Source organism: Cinclus cinclus, chromosome 1, assembly GCF_963662255.1.
Source record: "Cinclus cinclus chromosome 1, bCinCin1.1, whole genome shotgun sequence".
Taxonomy (NCBI): domain Eukaryota; kingdom Metazoa; phylum Chordata; class Aves; order Passeriformes; family Cinclidae; genus Cinclus; species Cinclus cinclus.
Genome location: NC_085046.1, coordinates 92,894,564 through 92,921,523, shown reverse-complemented (window position 1 = coordinate 92,921,523; position 26,960 = coordinate 92,894,564). Strand labels below are relative to the sequence as shown.

The 26,960-nt window shown below is 41.1% G+C and overlaps 3 protein-coding genes across 3 annotated transcripts; 1 reads left to right on the top strand and 2 right to left on the bottom strand.

The window, feature by feature from the left end:
• Window positions 1–300: 300 nt before the first annotated feature.
• TDP2 (tyrosyl-DNA phosphodiesterase 2) lies at window positions 301–6,201 on the bottom strand. The gene is made up of 7 exons (XM_062487432.1): window positions 6,016–6,201; window positions 5,853–5,941; window positions 3,633–3,800; window positions 2,889–2,980; window positions 2,298–2,416; window positions 1,760–1,930; window positions 301–946 (listed from the first exon to the last, which is right to left on the bottom strand). Exons 1-7 carry the CDS (start codon window positions 6,199–6,201, stop codon window positions 665–667), a joined length of 1,107 nt encoding a protein of 368 aa, XP_062343416.1. The 3' UTR covers window positions 301–664.
• A 61-nt stretch (window positions 6,202–6,262) lies between these two features.
• ACOT13 (acyl-CoA thioesterase 13) lies at window positions 6,263–12,413 on the top strand. Its single transcript, XM_062500647.1, has 3 exons — window positions 6,263–6,367; window positions 9,323–9,507; window positions 11,722–12,413. The coding sequence occupies exons 1-3, from the start codon at window positions 6,287–6,289 to the stop codon at window positions 11,876–11,878; spliced, it is 423 nt and encodes a 140-aa protein (XP_062356631.1). The 5' UTR covers window positions 6,263–6,286; the 3' UTR covers window positions 11,879–12,413.
• Window positions 12,414–19,146: 6,733 nt separating this feature from the next.
• On the bottom strand, window positions 19,147–26,824 carry C1H6orf62 (chromosome 1 C6orf62 homolog). Its single transcript, XM_062487444.1, has 5 exons — window positions 24,610–26,824; window positions 22,545–22,721; window positions 21,844–21,966; window positions 20,943–21,077; window positions 19,147–20,442 (listed from the first exon to the last, which is right to left on the bottom strand). Exons 1-5 carry the CDS (start codon window positions 24,736–24,738, stop codon window positions 20,317–20,319), a joined length of 690 nt encoding a protein of 229 aa, XP_062343428.1. The 5' UTR covers window positions 24,739–26,824; the 3' UTR covers window positions 19,147–20,316.
• Between the last annotated feature and the right edge of the window lie 136 nt (window positions 26,825–26,960).

The following is a 26,960-nucleotide window of genomic DNA, read 5'->3' as shown; positions in this document are numbered from 1 at the left end:
AACACAAAGTAAGGCGTACGCCATCCCAAGTGAACAACTTCCATGCATCTGCCTATATCCTTTTCTTGACAAATAGAAGGCATAGTGTTCCTAAATCTGTTCATTAGTAGTTCCGTTTCTGTTTAAGAAATCCTTATTTTGTGAGAATCTAGTAATTCTTTCCCCAGCTCCCTTACTGTCTTGCCAGAAGGGGTGTGGACATTCAACACAAACTTCAGAAGCTAACAGAAAACACAAAACACAAGGTTGAAAAGGATGATTGGAATGGTTATAAAATAAACAATGAAGGCACAGTAAAAGTAGTCTTAAAATACAAAAAAGCAGCCTTTATTATGAGATCATAGTACATGCCAAAATAAAAGTCTTTCACACTGAGTATGTTTATGAATTGTAATTACAGGCTTTTCCTGCCATTTTAAAACTAGAATTTGTTTTGTTATGTTTTGTGGATATTTTTTAAAACAAATATTATAAAACATGATTCAAGAAAACAGGAATACAAAAGGAAAAGGAAAACCTGGCTTGAAATTAAGCCATTCCTGCAGAAGCCAACAAAGAATGAATTAGCGCTGAAAACTTAACTAAGCCCTATCTTAAACTGAGGGTAAAATTTTGTAAAAACAAGAATAAATAACCTAAAAACTAATGATGCAAGTCCTTTTTTTTATAATACAACATCAAAATTACACAGAATGCCCCAGTGATCACTAGGAAATCTGCCACATTCTAGTTTTTCCAAACCAATTAAGTCCATGCTTCGTGGAATGAAATGCCCCCCTTCCAATGCAGGCCGAAAGTAAACACGGTCAAACCTCATCTTGCACTTGTAGGCTGCATTCAGGTTGGTGTTGGACTGGGTGTCCCAAGTGTAGCGGCAGTGCTGAGGTTTACCCAAAAACTCCCAGACATCCTTAATGCTGTCAGGTAGATTACCAAGTTTAGTAACCTGAAGGCAGAAGGAGGAAAAAAAATCCAAAAGATGGTGAATTCATAAATGCTACCTTCAAAAAACAGAACGGAGTTGTCAGAGCATTGTATTTTTTCCTGCAAAACATAAGTTGTTAAAAATCAAAGATCTTGGAGATGTTTCTGAACTATGGTATTTCTCCAGATACTCTAAAGCATCACCATTTCCTGTAGCACTTTGTAAATCCAAAGCATGTTCCAAAATAAATGTTCAGCTCTGAAATGTTGAGGTACATGGGCCAACACCATGTTTCCTAAATCAATGTTGTTCTAGTTCACTGCAATGGAATTTCATGATAGGGAGAGGCAAAACTCTGAGCTTCTAGTAATAATGCAAAAATTTCCCTTTTATTATCAGAAGCCAAAAACTACTTCTAATTTTGAATGTCTTGATTACTGGGGATTAATATCTATTTCTCCAGAGCACCCTCTTCCTTCATGAATTCTACAAAGTCTGAGAATTGGAGTGTTGAACAAGTAAAGACCAGGTTCTCAAACTGAGAAGATGTTTTCAAGTAAAAACTTCCATCAAATCTGCCTGCTTCTCCTCAGTTAAATAAAATACTGTTTTATATATATATATACATTTAGTTATTGGGAAGGGGTCTCCATATAAATCAACTCAGCCATAACAATGCTTACTTCTACTTAGTCAGTCTCACACTTTAAGAATAAGTGCTGAATATCTCTGTTCTGCCTAAGCAGGTTATGTCTCATAAAGACAACAGAAAAGCCTGAAAAAGTTTTGTCAAAATACCTTCTCTAAATAACAAAGTTGCTTATTTCTATTTACCTCGCTGTCTCTGAGGTTTGTATCCCCTCCAAATATAACAGTGGTTGTCTCAGACTCCTTCTGCATTTCGTTTAACACTATCTGCAGCTGCTTTATACGTTCCTTGGAGTGATTTTTAGTGCTCTCCAGATGAGAGGTCATAAGGCAAAGTTCAATACCAGTTATGCTCACCTACGTGTGAAACAAAGAGGCAGTGTTACTATCCACATCATGATGATAAGCTCAAAGACAACATTTCATCACAAAGCAAATGACTGAATAACAGAGCTCTGGTTAATATTAGTGTTACATTGAAGAAAAGGGGCTTACAGAAAGGTAACATTGTTTTCAGAGGTTATGAGGCCTGAAAACAAAGGATGGCAAGTAACATGCATAGAAGATTTGCCAGCTTCAAAATGCAATTGGGTTTATACGCTTGGAGGAGAAGTTTTTCTGCCCTTTGAGACTGTCATAGGGAAAAAGCCAGTTCAGCCTTTCCTGGGATTTTGTTGTTTGGAAGGCAGAAGTACAGCTGCTTAGTACACACTGACTCACTCACATGCACAACCAAAAGGTTCCTCTTCATGGCAGTTGTTGGAAAAGGTATTACCTCATGTTTCAGTAGCTTCACTCTTGATTTCTTTAACATTACAGCAGTGAAATATTCATCTGTGTTACCTAGACAGGATCAAGCAAAGAAATGTTTGAGGACATCTTCTGCTGTGCCACATCAGAACTACCATAAACAGTTAAGGTTCTGAAAGAGGCCTTTAATCACCACAACCTGTGAGAATATGTTGATTTTTAAGTAGTGAAAAGTTGCATTATAATGGTCTGAATTTTTCAACTTTTTAAATGCAAATACTTAAAAAATTACTTATCTGTGGTACTTTTTGACTACTCTTGCTACCAATTTTTCAAAATGCAGAAAAAAATTACAAAGGAAAAACACAAGGAAAGCAAGATTTTCACATGCTTAACTTGCATCAAGATATACGCTGATACCAAAACACAGAAACATTGAGTGCTTCCTTCTTTACTTTACTCTTTATATTCTTTAAAATGGTTGGAGGTCTTGGCAAGAGAGACAGAATAAATCCAAACTTTATTTTCTGGTTTTTGTCTTTAGCACCTGACCGTTTTTTCTTACCTGGAATAATAGTGTAATTGCCTGCTTTCATCTGGAGAAGAGGGAGATATGGTGGGATGACTTCCTGTAAAAACACAACATCTGGACTGTATCTGAAATCAGCAAGGCAAGAAAAGTTTCAATTAGTTACTGAGAAGTAGTACTGCAACTCTGAGGCCAAATGGAAGTCAGGGATTTAATGAGCACCTTGCCCTCATTTTCCTAGGTTTTGTAAGAATCAGTTCTTTAAAAAAGAAAAAGCTATCTGCATTGTATTAAGCAGCACGTAGACACCACCATTATTTAAAGGGAGGAAACAACCGTTATTATGAACATAAAATAATAAAATGCATTACTTCCTTATGCCATGACCTTGCAGGTTCTATATACTACATACATGAGGAATTCAACTCAAGAAGCTGCAAAGTAGCTTTGGGACATGTTCTCCAGAAGATTCTCATGTACAGGATGCAATTATGAACTACGCTCATGATGCACAATTTCAACTTGAACAACATTGCTCACTGTCAGACTTTTAAAGTAGCCTTCTCAAAATATTTAATCTCTGGGATGCTACATAGGCTCACACCTCTTACTCGTCAGTATAACCACTCTCAGCTACTTAGGAATTATAAGGTGATTCATCTGTTGCATCTAACATTAAGGTAACTGGGACATGAAGATTGGTATATACTTAAATCAAGAAGCACTTTTTTTTCTGTTGAATCCAGGTACATGACAATACAAAGAAGAGGCTGTACTTACAATGTCAGGTATGTACAGACTCCTCTAGCTCGATCTTTCAGATTTCCTAGGTCCAGCCCATCAATGTTCCAGGTGATCAGCGAGAAGTTGCTGTCATCTTCTTTTTGTGGCGAGTTTTCACTATTGACACCAGCATTACTTGTAGTTGCATCTGCAGTGAGGTCAATGCTGAAGAGAGAGTGTATTTGTTTGTTACCATGCACAATACTAATCTATCTATGACTGCCTCACTTATCTTCTAAAGCATGTATTGATCTCAACATCGTTTAGAAGGCTGTAATTAAAACATACAGGCCCCAGTCATACTGAGCTGTGGTGCACAGGTGAACACGTAAGTGGTTTTTCCTCCTCCTTATAGAGGCAAGGTAACATTTACCATTCTGATGTAAGTTAATCAGACGGTAGCCAATGTAATCCAAAGCACTTGAGCAGTTCAACTCTTCCCTCATGATCTCATTCTTTCCCTGTGTACTTCAGGAACAGGCTGCTTCCAAGTGGATTCCACATGGGGTCACAAGTCCTGCCAGCAAACCTGTTCCAACACGGGCTTCTCTGTCTATGTGCCCATAGGTCCTGCCAGGAGCCTGCTCCAGCATGGGCTTCCCATGGAATCAGCCTTCTTCAGGCACGGATCTGCTGCAGTGTAGAGTCCTCCCTGGGCTGCAGGTGGATCTTTGTTCCATTGTGGTCCTCCACAGGCTTGCAGGGGCACAGCTGCCCCTCCAAGGTCTGTACATGGGCTGCAGGGGAATCTCTGCTCCAGCATCTAGAGCATCTCCTGCCCCTCCTTCTTCACTGACCCTTGTTGCCTTCAGAGCTGTTTTCAGCTCTCTCTTCTGCTGCAGATGCTCTTGTGCAGCAACTTTTTAACCTTAAGTACATTATCCCAGAGGCACTACCCATCGCTGATGGGCACAGCACTGCTCCACAGTGCATCTACCTTGAAGCCAGCTGACCTTGGCTCTGCTGGACACAGAGGAAGCTTCTGACAGCTTCTCACAGGAGCCAGGCCTGTAGCCCTTCAGTACCAAAATCTTGCCAAGCAAAACCTGGTCAGAATAATGTTGATAACACACTGATGTTTTTGTTGCTGCTAGCTAGTGCTTACCTCAAGACAAGGACTTTTCAGCTTCCCGTGCTCTGCCAGGTGCATAAGAAGCTGGGAAGAAACATGAGCAGGCGAGCTGACCTGAACTGGCAAAAGGGATATTCCATACCATAGATCATCGTGTTCAGTGAATGAACTTGGAGGGAACTGGCTAGGAGGAGCCAACTGCTGCTTAGAGATGGGTTGGGCATCAGTCAGTGAGTGGTGAGCAATTGTACTGTGCATCATTTATCTTTCTTTGCTTCCACTGCTCTCTTTTTGTTATCTCCATTTTCATTACAACTAATTTCATATTATTATTGTTCATTTTATTTCCACTGTAAAACTGCTTTTACCTCAACTCAGAGGTTTTATCTTTTTTTTCCAATTCTCTTTCCCACCCCACTGAGAGGGTGACAGCATGTGAGGGTGCTCTCACATGACTGAATGGGTGCATGCTACTTAGTTGGTACCTGGGGTTAAACCACAGCAGGCAGGGGTCTGGAAAAGTTCAATTCCACATCCAGATCAATATACTCAGTACATTCTCCAGGTGTGCTGTGAAATGGTGTATGTAAGACACAGATCTTACATCTTAACTTTCACAGGTACATTCAACAAGGTGTGCGTGTGTGTGTACATGCCAATGTTATTTGTAGAAATAAAAATACGCATGCATATGGTATAATACAAATATACATAACTTACACATACACAAATGTATGTACGGTAAAATCTGCATACGTATTTGCTGTACAACATGAGGCAATGAGAGGAAAACGCGCCTGTGCCTTCTCCAAAAGGCTCACCATCTCCCAGTCCAGAGGATCCACAGAGGCAAAATGCAGCCCAAAAGCCTGACGGCCTCTCCAAGGAAGAGAACCAGCGGGAAAGGGTGCAGAGAAGGAAGAGGATCCACCTGCCTCGCCACACGCACATCAGCCGAGGTGCGATGCCCGGCGGGAGGGGAGCGCTGCTCCTCAAGTCACCCCTCGGCCCGGCCATGGCTCTCCCCGGGGGCCGGGGCCCCAGCGCCTTCCCGCCGAGGGGAACCCGCCCTCAGCCCGGGGAGGCTCCACTGCCCGGCCCCCGTCCCCCTCCTCCTGCCACGTCCCCCCGGCCCCGTCACCTACCAGCCGCCGCTGTCCGCGCAGGCCGGGGCCGCCCCGCCCGCCGCTGCCTCCGAGTCCCGCGGCGGGTCGAAATAGGCGTTCAGCGCCCTCTGAAACACAGGGGCGGCTGGCAGGGAGGGGCCGCCGCCGGGCAGCCCCGCGGTCCCGCCGGCCCCGGCCGTACCTCCATGTGCCAGTCGCTGCTGGCCAAGAAGCGGCGCGCCACGGCCGCGTCGCTGTTGGTGATGGCGGCGAACTCGGAGCACAGCGCCTTCCTCCGCTTGGCGACGTGTAGCGCCTCCTCATCCTCCTGCTCCCGCCTGCGCTGCGCCGGCCGCGGGCTCGGCGCCGCCTCGGCCGCCTCCTCCATGGCCGCGGCGGAAGGAAGCGGGAGGCACCGCCCGCCCGGGTTGCCTTTCCGGGGCGCGGCGGTCAGCGGTCAGCGGGGCGGCAGCATGGGGCTCACGGTGGAGAGCCTGAAGGAGGCCATGAAGTACATGCTGGAGTCGCAGGGCTTCGACCGGGTGCTCCGCAAGGTACGGGCACTTGGAGGGCAGGGCTCCGGGAGCGCGGCCCCGCCGGTCTGCAGGGCCTTGTGTGCCCTCCTGGAATCACGGGCTGTACCGGGACCGGGGGTCAGCCCGCGGGGGCTGCGGGCACGGCCCGAGCCCGGCGGTGAAGCTGTTTCCCCGCGTTCCGGGCCTCGGCACCGTGGCTTGTGGCCGTGCTGCTAACACGGGCTAGAAAACACGATTCTTATAATTAGAATAATAACTGAACTTGAGTAACTCTCGTTAAATACTCCAGCAGCTCCCGGAAGGTGCCTGTACTGAATAACCTTCAGGAGTCATTCAGCGGGTCGCATTCTTTCCTTCGCACTACGTGCGAAGCCACTAACTTCCAGGACCGTGAAATAAACTCTTCCCTGTTTAAAATTAGACAGATACTTCGTTATGACATCTCACACCTGAGCCTGAAGTCAGACTGAAAGCACAACGCACACCCCAGTGCTCTCTGAATTTCTACTCAAGGCCTTGCGCTGTGCCTCCCCTGCACCTTCTGGTGTAAAGAAATTTAATTGACTGCTACTGCTGCAGTGCCATGCTACATTTTGCTCAAAAAAAGTTGAAGCCACTGTTCATTCACGCTTTAAATTGTGTAGTATATGGTAGCATAGCTGCTGTGTAGGAAGGTTCTTGTAAAGCAGTTTCAGTATTCTCATCAAGTTTTCCCTTTAATTTTTGTTTGATTGTGTAACTGTGACGTGGAATGATGGAGTAAATATATCTAAGAAAATTAACCATGTATAAACTCATGTGTGTTGTGGAGAAGCAATGTTATAATGAAAGCTTATGTTGACAGCTCCATGATCTGATACATTTAATAGAAATCAACTGTTCACAAAATAATTCTTACAGTCATGTTTTTCCAAGACGTGTTGGTGAGTATAAAGTTTTTTTAAAAATGTATAAAGCTTTAAGAAGATAGTTTATATATTTATAGAGTCCATTTAGTTCTTAGTCACCACTTCATTGTGCTAACTGTACACTCCTTTTAAATCCTGACAAGCGGTGAGCAAATACTAGCATTTCAGCTTGTAAAGGTAGCTGGCTGGAAGTGAGCCTGTGGAGACAGGCTTCCAGTCTTGCTCTGGAATACTTTCAGATTTTTTCCTTCAACCTTCTAGAATTAGGATGCTAGGAATCTGATTACAACAATAAAAGTACAGTTGTGTTTGAATTAAAAGTAACTGCTGCTTTCTAGGAGATACCTGAAATCTGTCTTACCCTAACTAGATGACTCCAGGTTTTTCTTATTCAGAGAAGATATATTTTAGTCTGAAACCTTTCACCTCCAGCATCAGATGTCATTTCTGGTTTAACTGCATTGTGGTATCTACCCAGGGTTTAATGACTGTGCGTTTGAAGCCTAGGAGCTGAAGCAGTGTGCTGTTCTCTGAGGCAGACATGTGGGAGGACAAGCACAGCAGGGTTGGGAGAAGCACAGACCAGCAGCTCTAGCTGAGTAGATCCTGGAAGTGTTCAAGTACTGAACTATTTTCATCAAGGGGAGCAGGCATGTAATGCCACATCAGAGCAATGACAAATGGGACCACATGCTTTCCTCACTGTGCTGGTGGGTTGGAGCACCAGTCCCTGACAGGAGTGAAAGCCATCTGCTCCCAGTGTTGAGCATCAGTAAAGGCCTCCTTGGAAATTCTGACAGAAGCTTAGGCCTCCAGTGCAGTGCAGCATGCCTGATTTAGGACTTGGGGGTTTCATTGATACAGATGCCATTTCTATATTAGGATGTTACCTCAGTAATTTCCTCTCTGTTTAATACCTTTTTTTTCCATTAGAAGACTGTACTACATCATCATTGACCTTAGTATCATTTGTGTGCAAAACTTGGATAAACTTTGGTTTATCAAAAAGGGTGAAAATCAGGTCTTACACTGCATTATAAATAAGGAACAAGGAAACTGGAAATATTTCAGCCTTAATACCTTTTAAGATAAAAAAAAAAAAAAGAATTAAATCAACTCAGCTGGTAACAGAATGGAAACATTCAAGTTCAGAAAAGCCTTTGTAAAGAACCTGAAATTTAGTGGGAATAAATATAATAAATATGTCCACATTTCACTTTTAATAGTCTAAAGGCACTTCAAAGTCCTGGTTATACATGTAAATATATGCGGAACTTACCCCAGTTTTGCATCTGCTTTCAGATTTTTGAATATAGTGCTACTAGCTGAAGAAATTTAAATAGAGATTTAAAAATACTGAATTGCAGTAACTTCTTGGTCTCAAAATTCCAGTTTCTTGTGTTGGTTATAGGGGGAAGCATGGTATCATAGGTGAGCTGTAATTCTGGATTTACCACCTGTGGGGTGGAATAAAACTGTATATGCAAATAATGATGCTGTAACAGTGTGATACAGCCTTGGACACTTCTACTCATGAATATGAATTTATAATCAGGGAGGCCAATCTGATAAGTATTTCCAATGCTCATTTCAAAATACTGTTTTTTTTGTTGAGGTTGCTCTAATATAATGATTAATGAATTACTGGTGGTGTCATTTCCATTTTGTGAGCTAAATATGCCTTCACAACTATGGTACACACAGATACTTAAAGCAGTTTTGTGCTCCCTGTAATCTGGTCTTTCACTCACAGATTAAAGCAAAAGGAAAACTGAAGAGTTTCCTCCTAAGGAATTCCTGACAGCATAGCACTTACTGAAGTTCTGTTAAGCTGTCAGTTTAAATATTTGTCTGCATTAGAAGGACAGATTTTTCTTAGGCAACAGTCTTCTGCTCAAAATTTATGGAGATATCTAATGGGACAGTTGAATTACTGTGTTTTCCATCTTTTAATTTGTCTCATGAGTCCAGAGTCAGAAAAAATTTACTTTCAATGTGATTGAGGGCAATATTAACTGTCGGTACTACTGTCACTTAGGTTTTTATTCATTTTTTGTTTATACAGATGAAACTTCAATCTGCAGCTCCTGGAAAAGTTGTTTGTGAAATGAAAGTAGAGGAGGAGCATACAAACAGAGGTGGCACATTACACGGAGGTTTGACAGCCACCCTTGTGGATGTGGTGTCAACAGCAGCATTGCTGTACACAGAAAGAGCAATGCCTGGGGTCAGTGTGGACATGAACATCACGTAGGTATCATCCACTGTGGTTACCAGAATGTAACTTTTCTTCCCCTTTTGACTCCATTGTACATCTTTTCTGTGCTGTGGCACTCACTAAGAATGGGTGATTTCTTTGGTTTCAGAGGTCCTGTTTTGATAAATTAAAGGTGTTGCGTGTGTGTTTTTGGAGGCTGCCATTTGGTTTCATATTTTGAGTTGGACCTTCTTAGGATTTTCTTACATGTGTTTACAAGACAGTGCCCGTTCCTTCATAGAATATAAAGGGATGTTGATACATGGTTAATTTTACGCTTAAGAAATTGGTTTGGTTTCAGTTTTTGCTTGTGTGGGTATGTTACTGTCTCCTCAAAACCCAAGCTCTAGGGTAAGCAGCTTTCCATACGCCCTTTTTTAGTATTAGTCTATAAACCAGAGAAAAACATTAAAGCAGAAAAGAGTTTGCCTCTGTTGTGTGCTCATAGAGAGGGTGAATTACAAATTGAATCAGAATTTCTCAGTGGAAGAAGAATCCTTCGCTCTAGGTCATTTAAGGTATTTTTACACTGAGAATAGTTCTTCCTGTAATGAAAATTCAAAGCAAGGTGTCATAAAAAACTAGTTGTTCTGAAACTTTTTCTGATCATGCTATTGTAGCTTGTCAGCTTTGCTTCGTTACTTTTAATGAAGAGATTATGACCAATTGGAATTAAAATAATCCTATTTGGAATAACTAACACAGAGCATTAAAAATCTTAGAAAAGTAACCCCGAATCAAAACAGCCTTAAAAAAAACCAAAAACAAACAAACAAAAAACAAAAACAAAAACAAAACAAAACAAAAACATAAAAAAAAAGCTTTAAAAGTGTGTGGGGAGTGGTCTGTATCTTTACCTCTTTACCAGGTTCCCTCCTTTCTCTCCCAGCACCTTCTGATTTCTCCACTGGGCAGATGGGATTAAGGATCTATTTAAGCTTCATACTATGACTCTGATGACTAGGATCTTACTGGAAATTAAAACCTAAAATTCTCCTGTCATTATGGGCTTTTTCCTGAAGTAGTATAGCAAGAGGCCAACATCTGAATTATTGACACTATCAGTTATGTCCACCCAATTACATAAGGGCTGAACTCTGAAGAAAGTGCTGTCTCTGGAGGTGATCCAAAATTACCTTTAGCAATGCTACATGAAGCAATATTAATAGCTTTTTTTAACTTGGACTACTGCTTTCATTGAACAAGTGAGATTGGATGTCAAATACTGTTACAAGAACTTTCTTCCTTTTTGGGAAGTAGCTTTTTAAAGTTGTCATGAGGAAGCTATTTCAGTAATGGAAAGAACAGAGAGAAACAGAGAATTTTTTTGGTAACCACAAGAGGATCAGCAGCAGCTTCTGGAAATGAGACAAGGCTGAAATCCTGCCCTTGTCAAGCAATGGAGCTGGTGCTACATGAGCATTAGGCATGACTGACATTCTTGTGACATGGTGTCGTGTATAAAAATTGACTGGTTGATGAAATTTATCTCAACAAGATTAACATCCAGCAAATCTTCATTCTCCTCTGCAGCTCTAACATTTGAATAGTGTTCCCTTACCTCAGATCATTGCTGAATCATGTTTCTCCTAATTCTTTCCAGGGGAATTCTTTGTGCAGAAACTTCTTCCTATTCCCCAAAGAGCGTGTTTTAAAAGCACACCCTCCTGCTCATGTAAATAAAAACAAAGTTGTCTAATGAATGGAAGCAACATTTGAGGGCTGCCCAGATTTCCATTACTTTCCTCTAACCAGGGTATGGGAACAGTTAACCTATGCTCACAGTTCCATACAGAAATGACCTTCTGGAGCCTTTGTAGCAGTGACATTTTGCAGCTGAAGCAGCCAGACTGGTTTAGTAAGGCTGTAGGAAGCCAGCAGTGGTTGGAATAGAACTTGGAGCTGAACTTTTAACTGAAGGCTTGGATACCTCATGGTATCTGTTCCAAAATGGACTTTTCCTCAAAACCAAGCCAATGGGTTTCTTTCTAGCCTCCATTTTCTCAGAGAACTCTTACACTTACCACTACCAGTAGGTAGAGGAGCTCAAATCCATTAAGTGGGGGTTTGCTAGTAGCCAGACAGGCAGAGATGTGTCTTTATTACCCACTTCTGCTAATTCCTTCATAATAATATAAAATGCAAGAATATGCTTGGATTTATCCTCTGTACGGTCTCTTACCTGTTCCTTTTTTTCTTCCTTGAAGATACACTTCTGCTGCTAAGATTGGAGAAGAGATACTGATTACAGCTCAGATTTTGAAGCAAGGAAAAAATCTCGCATTTGCCACTGTGGATTTAACAAATAAGGCTACAGGAAGGTTAATTGCACAAGGTAGACATACAAAGTTCATAGGCAGTTAATATGGAAAAGTGCTTTAAATATTAATACTGGTCTTCAGAACCCTGTATAGAATTATTTTCTCACGCAGTATCATCTGCACAACGTTGTGATAGTCTCTATCACGTGAATTTTTCTCACTTCTATAATAAACAAACAGATTTCTCAGTTACCACTAGAATTGCTACAAGCCTGGGTTTGGGATGAACAACAAGAGTGAGACAATATAGGGAGGCACCTATCTTTTTTTGGTCAAGATAGAAGGGAAGTGCCTTTGGACCAGCCATATGGTTAACCAGCATGATAGCATTTTAAGAGATCTGCTTTCTGTACCTGTGGTGTCATGTGACAAAGCAATCCTGTCTTCAGGCCTGTCACAGTCACACTCAAACACCATTAGAAGTGCCAACAAACTGTACCTGTTCCCTGAGATGGCAGTACAGAGTTCCTGCAACATCAGCCACAAGTGCTTTGAAAGTGTAAAGCAGGCTAATGCAAAATGTAATTTACTGATACTGAAACAAATCAATAAGTATTCAATAAAGCTTTCTGAAACTACCTTTTTAAAGATTGTTTCATAATTTTGTAGCCTCTTTGCACTATGTAAAATCTTGTCAGCATGGAGTGGTTGAGAGAGGGTGTGGTGAAACCCTTGTACACAAATTCACCTGAGATTGTTGTCATCTCCCTTTAATCCCTGGATGTGAAAATACAGTTATATCATGTGGGCTTTTCATCTCTCCCTACCTGAGGTTGTGGTTATATTTGTTCTAAATCCATCAGATACATGTTACAGATATAAAAAAAAGTAATTTTGGTGAACTTTCATTCAGGCTAAGGCTGTAGACCATATCACCATGTGACCAGGATTGAAAGTGGTAGAGTTAAGTTGCTGTTCATCAGCTGAAGCCTGTTCTCCTGTTGCACTGTTGTGGACAGGCTGCTGTCTTCAAACTGTTGACAAACGATCCATGGCAAGGCTATAAAGCTGTAATAAGATCAGCAATGCTAGATATGCAGTGCGTGTTTTTCTACTCTAGCAAAAAGCTAATCTACACTAGTAAAGGGCATGTGTAAGTCCTTTTTGTTGTGGAAGCTGAGTCGTCTTCAGTCATTTGATTTTTTTGATGAGCAGTTAAGGTTTCCTTCTGTGCATTCCTAAACCTAAAGAAGTAATTTTCAATGAGTTAGGTGACCTGTTCATGCAGACTGGATTTTAATACTAAGTTGTACAAGTTTACTAATGTGTCGTTAATCTTTCCAAAATTACTTTTAAACAACTAATATTAGCAGATAACTAATCCTTCAGTGGAAGTTCTCTAAAAAAATATCTACAGTGGGCTCAGGCTACCAGCATGAATTTTTGCTGCAAGTTTAGAACAGTTTTTCATGGTATATATGTTCTCAGAAAAGCGTTTTCTCTGGGGCTGCCTCAGAAGCATACACGGCTTACATTGTGGCTAGCTGAACTATTAATAGTAGCGTGCTCTCTTTAGCAGTACACTCATGATTGGTTTTCCCCCAGTACTTGCACTCATACTCAGAAATCATCCCTGAATCCCATTTAAAGAAATACAAGGCTTTGCTGAAACAGTTCTGCAAAGGTGCTTACTACAGCAGTAACCTTTTTTGTTTTAAATCTTAGCTTGTCAAAGCTAGATGCTGCACTCTGAAATTCTCATGTTACAGCTCCCTCAGCCTGGAGCACTGTTAGAAGTCTTAAGCATCTCCAGTTCCTCTGCAATCGCTTGGATGAGCAGAGAGGATCCATCAAAGCAACTGGATGCACTTACTGACTTTGGCAATTACTGCTCTGGTTATCTTCCTGTGAACATGTTCTGGCCTCTCCAGTTATCTTTTTTATCATTCTTATGTTTACCGGTTTTCTTACATGGGTTACTCATTTAGCTGAGTACAAGAAAACAGTTAAAACTGCTCCTCTCCAATTGCTATAAACCCATTCCCCTCACTGGAACACAAGAGGGATTTTGACTATTACCTGAAATAAAAGGCAGAGGGTGAGAATGAAGGAGGTGCCAAATTCAGTATGTGCCAAAATATTGAGAACACTCTCAGCTCTATGTGCTGGGGCCGCTCTGTCCTTGTGTAACTGTCCCACTGCAACTTAACAAGACTTCCCTCAATCAGCTCTGGCTGCCTCAGGAACCTAGCAGTTAAGTGGTCTCATTCTATCACTTAGCATTCATCATATCTACATAATTACAACTGAAAAGTGTCCAGGCCAATTGAGAGTGGCAAACCTCAACATGGAAACAACAGTATCTTCCTGCTCCCATTCAAGCCTGGCAAGGACTGTTTCAGGCTGTGAGGGAAACAGAAATAAACCTTCCTGAATAACAAGTGAATTCTCCTCTCCTTTACAACAGACTATTCAACACAGTATTTTAGTACTGCCTAATTAATAAGAGGGACTTCATTAATATGCAGGCCAGTTATTTCAGAAGTAGTTAATTAAATTGATTATTTTAAGACAACCTTGTCTGTTACCCTTCACCAGCAGCAGTATGTTGACCTCATAATTTATTTCACAACTGAATTCAGGCAGAGATGATCTTAGAAGGAATTGACACCATTGAGTTTGCCTAGCTTTGAGAGTAAACTGTCAAGCATCACACTTAATACTTGGAAGTGTTCTTTACTGATTTACTCTAACCTACATGTTGAAAAATCTGTATCTCAAAAGTAATGGAAACAAAATACTATAGTAAGGACAAGTGGTACATGGCTCCCCCTGGCATCAGGACAAACTGACCTCCTGTGGGGTTGACCTGGTTCCATCCCTGCAGATTCAGGCATAATTCCCTTACAAGCCAACAAAGTGATTTCACGAGCTCATCTTGCGAGTCTTAGTAGTATACAAGAGTACAATATCCAGTAACTGCAACTTCCATACCTTAACAGCTAAAAATGAGACCAGCCCTCCCATATTGACGTTTGTTGTGTTCTGGGGTTTTTCTTTTAAATATTCCAAACACCCAAATTATACTTACATTCTAGATGTCTGTTCTTATGGAGGCCATGTAGTGGTATGAAATGTTGAGGAACAGTGTGTCTCTTTCAGTGAAAGCTTCCCACTTCATGCAGTACCCTGTCCAGCCAAGTGTTTCATGCTGGTTTCACAACACTGCTATTGCACAAACGCATTCAGACTGACACCCACGGGCTTGCAACATGTACAGCTGTGCTTTACAGATGCCTTGAGAAAATAAGGAATCAGAACAGACTTGTTCCCACTGGCATTTGAAACCAGGGGTCCAGATGCTAATCTGGGCAGATACAGATCACAGATTAAGATGCAGTGAGAAAGGGTTTAGTCATTAAGGATTCCAGCTCTTGGGAAGATGTCAGTGATAAACTAGGGAGAAGGTAAGGAAGGGCGTCACTGCTGAAACAAGTGTTGAACTATCAGAACTACTTTTAAGTCTTTTAGGTCGAGCTACTCATCACAGGCATCTTGTGGCTGAGCTGCTGGTTTAGTTCTCAAATTCACAAACCACAAACCTAACAGAGATGGGACAGGGAGGGCAGGGATGTGAGAGGAATTAGGCTGTTAAGTAACTTCTGAACAGCAGTTCAAATATCTTCAGCTTCAGTGACTGGCTCTGAGCCACTGCCACGGCATACGGAAGAATTTCCAACTGCATTATATCATTCACAATTTTAGAATTTCCATCTGCAAAAAGAAACATTTAGCCAGAACCCCCCAAGCCTCTTCCGTACCTCATGGTCCATGGTAAGGAAAAAAAGAACCACTTAGATGCTTATTTTGCTGGTTGAGTTCAGGGCCAACATGATGGCAGTTATCACCTTCTTGGGTCTGCAATGCATTCACTGAACCACTGCTACTACCAGACCAGGATCCCAAGCTGCCATGGTTGTGGGATGCAGCAGCATATACAGTTCTTGCTTAAAACAGAATAAATTACCTGCTAGCTTTTATCACATTTGCTGTCCTTCAGAAAAAAAAAAAAAACAAACCAAAGCAAAAATAACCAAACAGACCCCTATTTTTGTTTACTAAAGACAGTACCTGGGGCTTGTAACACTGTAGTAAAATTCTGGATCTTTGATTTCTTTTGTTTAAAAGCAGTAGCTGCTTGAATAGATTCCAGGAGTCCAGAGAGCAATTTATTTAGTGGGTGCTTTGGCATACAGTAATTGTGCTTAAATTAAGGGACCTTTCCATATGTAAATCCTTTCCAAGCAGAAGTAGGCCACAGATATCTTCAGCCCTAAAAAGCATTTGTCATCCAAGCAGAAGAGAAATTACACTTAGCTTCAGTTAACCGGTAGAGTTGACAGAACCCTCTCCCCACAGCATGTGCACTACCCAGTGAGCCTCCTGAGCTCCCTCCCAGCTGTGGTGCACTGCTGCAGACCTAAAGGGTTCTAATGATGTTTTCTCTCATGCTTCACTCCAGAAAGTGGTTCCAGAATCTGTAGGCTTACACAGTTTGTGAATTTACTGCTGCAATAAATGCAAAATGAAAAATCTGAGATGATTTTCCAGGCTAATAGCAAACAGCAAAAGTAAAAAGCAATTTTGCTAAAAGTAAATAGCAATTAAGTAAACTTACATGGCATGTCTATCTGCTTAGTGAATGTAAATGTAGTCTCATTCTGGACTTCAATATCACGCTCAATGGCAGTAATGTTAATGCAATATTAAATGAAACCTCTAACAGTCCATTAGACTAATCTCACTATTAAGAGGCAGAAAATCCTTCAGTGACTCTTCTCACTGTTCAACACCCCAAAACCTGATTCAACATAGGCTGGTGTTCAGTAACTGCAAGTAGCCTAAATGACTCAGCACACACGCACAAGAAAAAGCAGTGTTCTCCTGGCAGCAGAATGGGTGGGAAGGAAAGGATGCCTGCAGAACTCACAAGCTGCAAGTATGTACAAGGCCTGGGTGTTTATGGCATTTGTATGACGTTTTGGAGTAATTTCAACACTAATACATTGCACCTTATGTGTCAAGGAAAAGATGCAGTCATTCCTAAGGACCACAGCCACTTACTGTAGTGCAGGCTGATACTCAGGTTTGTATTTTCAAAGTACAATCAAGTATATCTTTTGGAAATGTAAATTTTTTAAAAGTCTAGGTCATTTGACAAGTTCCAATTTTCATCTTTCCACCTGCTGTTTTTCTAACAGAATTAACATTTTTGCAATGGAAAAAATGAAGTTGCAGCAAGACATCAGTACCTTTGATCTAAAATTTTTGATGCTTAAGGGATTAGTAACCAATTTTTTCCTTTTTTTTAAGAGAAGCACTGACTAATCGCAGTGTGTTTCTACTACCTGATATAACACTTAACATAAATTTCCATGTTTATAAAATAACACTAAAGCTATAAAATAGGTTTTGAGAGGAAACTTATACTTTGAGACAGACATGACAAAGGGTGTCAACTCCCACCTAACTACAGGCCTGTTGCATTTGGCAGTACTTGTACAGCAGTTGTGTCCATCTCACCATATTTTGGTAACTCCTGTACAGCAGAAGAACCTTGAGAAGTGAAGAGAAGCTTCACAGTCATGTACAGACTATAACATTTAAGAAGCTTATCATCCAGAAAGCACTTGATACAAGCTTCCCTTCATCAGACAATTCACTGAGATGCCTTTAACATTTAATGGCCTTCTGTCTGCTTAATTTATCCCTGCTCCCTTGGCACTTATCAAGGTCTCATGACAAATCCTTAAGCAACAGCCCAGTTAAACTCCCATATTCAGGTGCAATATTGAGTGCATTTCAATTCTTGGCATTAGTATGTCCAAGTGAGCCACAAAAGCAGTTTGACAGCAGGTAGTAACTAAAATTCTTATGAGAGAGCCTTTCTCTATTTACAAAGAGCTCCAGAAGTGAGGTGCACACTATCACAAACTGTGCTTTGGAAAATTAAGTTTTGTGAGATAAAACCTACATTTTGAAAAAAAGACTACCAAAAAAAACTTTAAGCTGACAGAAAGAGGGCCTGAAACCAAAAGCTATATATTATGAACTACTTCCATTCATTTCCAGAGGGCATTTTGCTAAAGTGATTTAATGGAAGAATATTTTGAGGTTAAACTGCAAGTTCCACTGAGAAAGAATGGAACAAGAACTGAATCTCTCCCCTCAAAAGCCATCCTGTTTAAGGGGAGAGAAACTCTTCAAAGATGCCAAATGATACAAGAACAAACACACATATTCCCCAAAATTCTCATGCTCTGAAACCTGTTGGTCCCATTTATCTTTTTTCCCCCCACTACTTAAGACAATGCAGATGGTTCTCAACTCACAAAGCAAAGCAAAAGCATAAGGTTTGCTAGCTGGGGAGTATAGACCACATCTAACAAAATCAGATTTCCAATTTTTTGTTTCCTCTAATCCTGCATTCTCCCGAGGAAGCATGGTATGTTTTGTCAAGAGGAACATATGAGCAGCTTGTCTTACGCACCCTGTACAAAACTAAAAAGGGATTTAAACTGAACAAGTTGTTACAAAGAATTAAAGTTTAAATCCATATGATTACTGACACTTGGAAAGCACTGTATACAGCCACTCAGGCCAGTAGGTTCTTTTAAGAGGGTTCTTTTAAGAGAAACCAGATTGAAGAAAATCAAAATTCCTAATGCAAGAACTATCACTTGTTTGCTAATCAAAGTAACTATGGCCCTCTTCTCACTGTGGTGACATGATGTCCAAAATGACAAATTAAGAACAAAGGATGGCACTTAGGAAGCAAATTCTAAACTCCTGAAACTTGAATGTTCCAGACTTTTGGAAACTTAGCTCAAGCTTCATGTGGACATTTTGTATTATGTCTTACAGATCATTCAAAGAAGAAACACTTAAAAGTTGAGAAATTTTCAGTACTGTTAGTAGGTATGGTGGTTACTAAATATTTTAGAAAATTTTAGCACTCTGAAGAGCAGCATTTTCAAGATATTTCTTTGTAACTTAATGCCACTATGAAAGAGAAGTTGGAGCTTTCAGGTGGTGTTTTTCTAGGGTGTTTCATATTAACCTGTAGGAACTTAAAACCAAGGAAGTAAAAATACTTCAGTACCAATACAGTAAGACACTAGTAATGCCATTACTTCTGACCAGTACTTTTCAAAACATGGCCCACGTTTGCAAGAACACCTTCACCACTTATCTTTGCTGATCTTACCATTTTACAGTCTGTACATTTTCAGTGTTTGTAGTGGGTGACCCTCTTAAGATGCAAAATGCTACTAAGATTCAATTAATAGGATCTCCATAAATAAAACCAGCCATCTTTCACCTAATTTATTTAATTTCCAATTTTTTCCAATTCCAAACAAAAGCTAAATACAAGTTTTAAACAGGTAAGCACTAGGTTTATCCAAAGGGAGTAGGCTTATGCAGTTTTACTCCAGTAAAGTACTCAACCCTTAAGCAGAGCCTTCTTTGTCAACAAAACTATACAGTAGTCTTCCTTTTATCATTGCACAATCTTAAAATGTTCTGTCAGAACCAACTTTTGACACTCCAAACACTATTTTACATTGGTTTATGTCTATTCCAAAAGAAAAAAAAAACAAACCTCGATGGGTTTTCCATAAGAAATGTTTTAGAAACCAGTATTTCCTGCACAGTTCACCTGCAAGTTTACAAGTCTCAACTCTCAAGAAAAAATAATCCTCTACCAACATTGTTTCTGCAGCTATTATTTTACCTTATTTTGAGCTGCTTTAGCAACTTCAGACTCCAGGTCTGCCTCAACTGTATAAATGCATCCAACTCAAAAGAATATCTTCATACAGTTATACAGCAACTTGGGGAAAGAGATCCAAAACAGAAGTGCCAGTAAACTTAAGACATGGCCCAGCAAAATAAAAAAAGGCAAAAAAATGCCTATACTTTAAATGAGATGCCTTTTTTTAAAAGAAAGATTTCTTTCCCACACTTCCTAGTGTAATAGCCACTTCTTCGTTCATTAGAATGAATGATAGTGCTCTTCAATACAATCATTAACAGCAAAGCTATAAGGCTTTTTTTATACCCATTACATTCACTTCTCACCCTCAAAATACTGATGGTTAACATTAGAGATGTTAGGGGGCATGACCAGCACAAATGGGAACACCACCACAAACAATCACCTTGTGCTTTCGGATACATTTGTTTCAATGTACAGTCCCTTCATTTCACATTTTAGTAAGATGCTGATGCAGTGCAGAAGTGTGCAGAGCATCCTCTCTTTCACAAGGTCCATGCAGAAAACAGCTTAAAAAAAAAAAAACAAACTGCAAAGTTCTGAGATACAAATGATTAAAAAAATCCAGGATGATCAAGTTTCACAATGTATAGTGTTCTGAACATGAGTCCATTTTCTTCTAAATTCTGAAAGAATAAAGTGGTGAGGAAAGTGAAAATCCACTGCTGCATTCTGTGATCTTCCCCATTTTGCTGGCCAGTACCTTACTCTGGCATGTAAGGACAGAGGTGATCCTCTATGGTACCAACTGTCCAGTGAGTGAGCTGCTCCTGTGGCAGGTACAGGCAGATGCTGCATAACTTGAAGATTGTAGCTTTGTTTTTTGGAGTCTAGAGGCAAAGGAAACACAAATAAAAGGTATTAAGCCTAGAAGCTAACTCAGTGCTAACAGACAGACCCCCCCACATATTTAAACTTCACTATTTCATACATATAAACAGCCTGATCTTAAAATTAGTCTGCAAACTCTAATGCACTAAATGTTTTCACTATTTTGTTCATTCTTCACTTGAATTATTTCCGTATTGTCACCCAAACCAAACCAATACTTTATTTTTTCTTAAATGCTGTTAGGCCTATTTTAGAACTTATTTAATTTTTAATACAAGAACATTAATTCTATGCAAACATGTATGTGGCCCATAGTTAAGTTTTTGCATGTATGAGTCTTATTTATAGCATTTCCCCTGAAACTGCCAAAATGCAATCATGAATGCATGATCAGTTTTTCTACTTGAGCAACTCGCAGAAAAATCACTGATGTTTCCGACAAGAAAAACCTTTTTGTGATTAAATTACACCTGTTAAGATAAGGACAAAAGAAACTTACCTGCAAGTGCTGTCTGTCAATGAAGAGAAACACTGACTGGTTAGGGTTGTTGACAACAATTCCAGTCTTGTCCTTTCGGCTCAGAACATGCAGAAACTGTTTTTCATAGTCACCATGATGAAATTCAAACTTGGCCTGCATGGTGTGAGGGACGGAAATAAAATCTTTTCCAAGATAAAGCTTACGTGTAACCCATTAATTTCCTTCAGTCTGGAGCTTTACAACCACTTTTGTTTTTTTCCTTTTCTGATCTACTCTGAAAAACAGAAACTGGGGACCATGGCAGTGTCTTGACACAATTTAAAGAATCCCCACACTTTATTCTGCCAACACTGACATCATCCATTGCAATGACATATTAACGACTCAGAGATACAACTTTACCTACATAAAACCCAATTTACCTTCCTGTGGCAAAAGATCCCTGTGCAACAATTTCTAGGCAAAATTATAATTATAATAAACATAATAAATGTAATAATAATAATAATAGCAATATAAAATAATTATAATCCATCTCACTCTTCCTTCCAATCAAACACCACAATTTGGAATACTGATAGAACCTTAACAACACCATCACATTTGACAAAGATTTAACTGTACTAAGAGATACATCTAATCCACTCTTACATGTACAAACACACTGTATGCACTTACACATACATGTCATTTGCAAAGGCCCTTTGGAAACATACATTTTGGAAGGGCTAATACAACCGTGCATAAAGATAGGAGGCAGAATTTGGCATTCAGAACATTGACTGCTTTATAAATAAAACCAGACAGCATTTCTTTTTAACATCCATAGAACTGGCACATCTCATCAACTTAATGGTTAAAGAGAACACTCCCTCCAGGAATAAGTTAGTTGCTGAAGTCAAAACCCAAAACCAAATACCTGAACAGGCCTAAAGGGTTCATCAGATCCCTTCCACCGAGAGAACAGGAGACAGACTATCTTCTCAATATCATTACGAGGCCACAGAATGAAGTCCATCTCCTGGGTACAGCCGATCACATCCTGTGAGCAGTAAAGTTCTGTACTTACATTCCCTCCAGTGGTCAAAGACACAGATAAGCAACTCATCTATACAGGCACACACTTCAGAGGTGACACTCAACATTTGTTTGATTTTCCATTTGTATTACTTGTACCACAACTGAAGTCTTCCTTGCTTTCCACTGAATTTTAGTATCAGTACTGACTTAATAAACTACAACTTTAAGAAAACATTAGCAAAGACTGTCTGTCTTCCAATATTCATAAAGCAAAAATCACTTAGTTGTACAGCAGTTGTTGGTGCAAAAATTATTAACACAAGCCTCCTAAAGGACAAAGATGGGAAGAAGATACAATTCCTAAGGTACATCTCTGAGTGAGACAAGTGTAAAGTAAATCTTAGGAACTACATATTTAAACAGTTTTAGAACTGTTATTACTCCATTGCTACCCTTCAAACTAGACCCCACGAACACAGGCCCGCAGAGCCCTCAGGCAACAAATGAGAAAACGAAGAGGCAGGATTAGCCTTAAGATTCACGAGGAAAATCATAAATGTTGAAAAAGTATAATTCAGCAAGTACAAGAAGGAGCCTTACCCTGCGCATGGACTGGTAGCGGGGTGCATGGAGCTGTACTACATCCTTCTGCAGAAGCTCTAAGGAACTTTCCAAAGAATAGCTGGAATCCCGCACACCTTTCAGGATATTTTCTTCATAGTTATTGGTCATGACTGGTATCACTTCAGACACTTCAAAAAGCGCTGACTTTTTCTTCTAAAAAAAAAAAAGCACAGATTACATTAATATTGTAATCCTTTCTTGGAAAATATATCTAACAGTTTATTTTGGGATTTGTGATTTTCTATATAAATATATCAAGTACACACCACACAGGGTAGGACTTCGAGACAAACCATGCTACAATTTACATGCAAAAGTTTATAAATTAAACAGAATCAGACTGACTTTTATAAAAGTTGAACAGGTTTTCATAGTCTCTAAAAATGCAGATTTACACACCAATCTTGCAAACACTAAAATTCCATCTAAACATTAACAGAACTGCTCTTTACTCAAGTAGAGTACTCTGGGATGACCAAGAAACCCTGCAAGCTTCTCTCTGCAAATATCTATCACGTAACACCTTTTTTCTCCTTTTCAATTTTTTACAGTTGGCCTTTTATGGAAAGTGAAATGTTTCAATGCCACATTTGGTGACAGCAGGTGACTGAGATCCCATCTGGTTAGCTATAATCTTCTCAAAGGAGGACTATTTTCATTTGCTAAAAAAATTTTATATTCACTACAAATATTTCAGCATCTCTCAAGCAAGGCCAAAATATTATGAGAATGTAAAATCACTAAAGTCATATGTCTAACAGATAACAGCTCATTAGAAGTCTTGATCTATTTCAGAGACAAAATACATTTTACCAAATAATTCTCCCTGTCCCCCCCCCCATCAGAACACTGACAACAGGCAACTATTTGCTGACCAAGCTAACTTGAGCTAAACTCCTACTTCAGGCAAATTGTATGGGATGGACATCTTCAGTTCACTATGATATAAGCAAATATAACAGGATTTTAAACAGGCATTTGCAATGAATTTCTACAAAGCAACCAAAAAGTAGTAACCATGTCCAACTAAGAGAGTTAAAGTTGTGTCATCTAAGAAAATCTAACTTTTGCCACTGCTTAAACATTCATTTCTCTATTACTATGACACAGTACTCAGAAATTATACCCAAATATATCCATCTCTGCTTGCACAAGAACTGACACCCAAAAGCAAACTGAACTCAGGAAGTTTAAAGAAGCTTTTAAAGGAAAAATCTTCATTCAAAACACCTAATTATTAGAGCAAATGCAAAATCTATACATGTGAGGAGATTAAACGATTTCAGAGCTCATCTACATACATTTTGTGCATTATGCACTCTGTTGCCATTTGCTTCTATCTTCACTTCCTCATCATTTTTTCAGCACATTCACCTCCTCTAAGTACCTGCTTTCCTTAACATTCTGTGGATAAAAACTCTCCCAAAACTGCGGGTCTATAGCTGGCTTTAGAAAGCCCCAGCTCCCCACCCAGGTGTGCAGCATCCAGCAGCAAAGGAGGCAGCCAAGCAAATGAAGGTTTCCTCTTTGCCCTCCCCACTCCCTTTCAAAATGACAGCATGAGTTCCACATGTGCCTGCGCACTTGGGCCATTTCCACATCGCATCTTGCGACTCCTCCCTTCAACTGCCAGGTCCTCTCTTCTGCTTTCACCAGATAAACACACTCGGCAATCGCCCCAGCCAGATTCCCTTCGGAGCCAACTGTTCACAGCCAACAATTGCGCAGGTCAGACCCCAATTAGGCTTAACGAGTTACAGTGTTAACTTTGAGAAATATCCACCCAATGCAGAAGTTACCAAGTAACCATTTAATGAGGCACTGGAACCCTCTGCGTTACAAAACCTCAAAATACAAAGAGCCAAATACAAATGACAAACACGAACTAAGTGAGGATTATAGCAATTAGTAATTAAAAAAAATTAAAAGTCAATGCAATCTGTTAAGGACAAAACAAACCTTTGATGCAATTAAGCACAAGACTTTGCACAGAACATCTGAAATGCAACAAACACAGAGACACACTTTAAAACCAAGTTACCTTGTCTTTGAACACAAAGGCAATGTACATCTTGAAGTCAAACTGGTCAGCTAAAGATTCTTTTTTCTTTCTAAGCTGAGCACGAAGTCTGTTAAGAGCTTGTTTCTTCCGGGAGTTTGGGTCCCCCATTTTGTAACACAGGTGGTACTAAAGCCTTTGGAAACTGTCGCTAAACTATGGGCACCTTTTCGTAAGACTTAAGTACAACGGAAACAAGTCGTTTGATTCCTGCTAATACAACTGAATAGATCAAACGCTAATATAACCCAAACCCGCACCTCAGGCAATATTTTACGAGAATGTCGGATTGGAGGGGTCAAGAAACAAAGAAAGTAGATGTCCAGCCATGGCTGCACAAGAGGTTTTACAATAAATCAAGAAAAAAAGCCCCAAAGAATTTCGAAGAGAAAAATTTGAACAATTTAGTCGCAGGAATAAGTGGGTAAGAATGAAGGGATAAAAAAACAAACAAACAAACCAAAAAAAAAAAAAACCCCAAGCAAACCTTATCACAATTTATGTGTACAATAAAAAGCAACTGGCACAAGCCCAATCCATGGGGGGGTACTTTTGCTCTGCTTACAAAAAAAAAAAAAAAAAACCCGAAGCTGAAATTACAAATTGCGTTTTACCCCAGCCAGATTCATAACTCTACTGATTATTATTCTCAGCCTTCCACTATTGCTATGTTGCCCGTCTTTTTCTTTAGAATTATTACACTTGGTGGAGAGCAGAGAAAAGGGTGCAAAGGAGGAGTGCACAACCCGGGAAGTATGACATTTCTCTGCCGCCAACAACAACAAAATCAGCTACAGACAACACAGCGCTGGTTTGCAGGGGAGCAAAGAGAAAAGACAGCGGAGTCGTTTCTAACTTCATCCTGCTCATCCTTGACCTGAGGCTACTGCTGCCGAAGAGGAGAGGGATCATGATGGCCATTGACAAGGGGCGGATAGGGGTTCTAAGGACAGTATTATCTCACCGAGAGAATGAAACCTGAACCAGCGCCCCAAACCCGGGCTCCCTACCACTGGGAGAGCGCTACATCCCCCGACACCTCATGCACTCCCTGGGCTGCTGATCCCCCGGGGATCCTTCCCTCTCTCCCTGCTGCTGCGACCACGGTCAGCCGAGGCTGTGCATGGCCGGCGCTCTTGGCTTTCCCTTCGTCTTCTCTCTGCACGCAGGGCGGCCGCGCCCGGGGCAGCGGGACACCCACAGCAGCACCGCCTCTCTCCCCTCTCACTTCATGGCCACGACTCGGAAAACATGGAGTGCGTTTTGCTCCTGCTTTTCGGTGACAGAATTTTTTGCGAGGTTTTTTGGATTTTTTTTTTTTTATTGCAATCTAGGTTGCAATTTTAAACCTCTAAGTCACCCTCTCCCGAAAAAAAAAAAAAATCCCCAATTATCAGGTTATTTTCTTCCTCTCTCCAGACATTTTTTCCCCTCCCCAGGTGTTTGATTAGTCGGGGTTAAAAAGTTTTTAGGTTAGCAAATTCGTCGGACCAGGTTAAGAAGAGGAGGGGGGGAAAGTATTTCTCCCCCTTCTCTTTCTGGAGAGAAAGAAACAAAAAAACAAAGGAAAACAAAACAAAAAAAAAGTAACCCCTCCCAAAGCTTCCCCCCCAGTTAAGCAAGAGACTGAGAGGCTCCGACGAGAGCCCGGGACCGTGGCCCGCTCGCTACCCGCAGCCGGCGGGCGCAGGAGGAGCAGTGGAGGAGGAGGCGGCGGCGGTGCTGGCAGCACAGAGAGGAGCCATGTCAAGATAAAGCCACGAAGCCGCGGAGCCCCCCCATCCCTGCCGCAGGGGACACGGTGACCGGGCCGCCCGCTCTGCCGCTGCTCGGCCCCGACCTGGTCCCCATAGTCTAGCTCAGCGCCCCGGGGCCGGGGAGTGGGGAAATGGTGGCGGAGAGAGAAGGAGGAGGAAGAGGCGACGGCAGCGGCGGAAGGAGAAGGAGGAGGACGCTGTCCCTGCGCTAGCGGCTCCTACGGAGGAAGGCGACGGGCATAGAGAGATCCCGGAGCGGCGTCAAAGGAGGACCGGGACGGCCGGGAAGAATGATGAAAGGGCTGAGGAGAGCCTCTTTTCGCCCAGGCGGTCCCGGGACGTCTTCGAGGATGGCGGCAGGAGGGAGCCGGAGCGCCTGTGCCTCGGCACGGAGCAAGCGCGGAGTGAAGCTGCGCAGCCACCACAGACCCCTCAAAATGGCAGCCCCTGAGTCACACAGGCGCCGCCCTACCGCACCGCCGGCCCGTACCAAGCGCTCGTGCCTCCAGGGGGGTGAGGCACTGCTGCGGTCGAGCCAGTAAAACTGAACCTCGATAACCACCGTGGACACGCCTT

What these genes read in the sequence shown, in the direction of transcription:
- C1H6orf62 (XM_062487444.1), bottom strand. Translation starts at nt 24,738, where the DNA reads ATGGGGGACCCAAACTCCCGGAAGAAACAAGCTCTTAACAGACTTCGT. An exon ending in AACCCTTTAGGCCTGTTCAG is followed by an intron (nt 21,078 to 21,843) that starts GTATTTGGTTTT and finishes CACACCATGCAG; the next exon opens with GCCAAGTTTGAATTTCATCA. An exon ending in TTGACAGACAGCACTTGCAG is followed by an intron (nt 20,443 to 20,942) that starts GTAAGTTTCTTT and finishes CTTTGCCTCTAG; the next exon opens with ACTCCAAAAAACAAAGCTAC.
- ACOT13 (XM_062500647.1), top strand. Translation starts at nt 6,287, where the DNA reads ATGGGGCTCACGGTGGAGAGCCTGAAGGAGGCCATGAAGTACATGCTG. An exon ending in TCGACCGGGTGCTCCGCAAG is followed by an intron (nt 6,368 to 9,322) that starts GTACGGGCACTT and finishes TTGTTTATACAG; the next exon opens with ATGAAACTTCAATCTGCAGC. An exon ending in AGTGTGGACATGAACATCAC is followed by an intron (nt 9,508 to 11,721) that starts GTAGGTATCATC and finishes TCTTCCTTGAAG; the next exon opens with ATACACTTCTGCTGCTAAGA.
- TDP2 (XM_062487432.1), bottom strand. Translation starts at nt 6,201, where the DNA reads ATGGAGGAGGCGGCCGAGGCGGCGCCGAGCCCGCGGCCGGCGCAGCGC. An exon ending in GGAACCTTTTGGTTGTGCAT is followed by an intron (nt 1,931 to 2,297) that starts GTGAGTGAGTCA and finishes TTTCACACGTAG; the next exon opens with GTGAGCATAACTGGTATTGA. An exon ending in CAAACCTCAGAGACAGCGAG is followed by an intron (nt 947 to 1,759) that starts GTAAATAGAAAT and finishes TTCTGCCTTCAG; the next exon opens with GTTACTAAACTTGGTAATCT.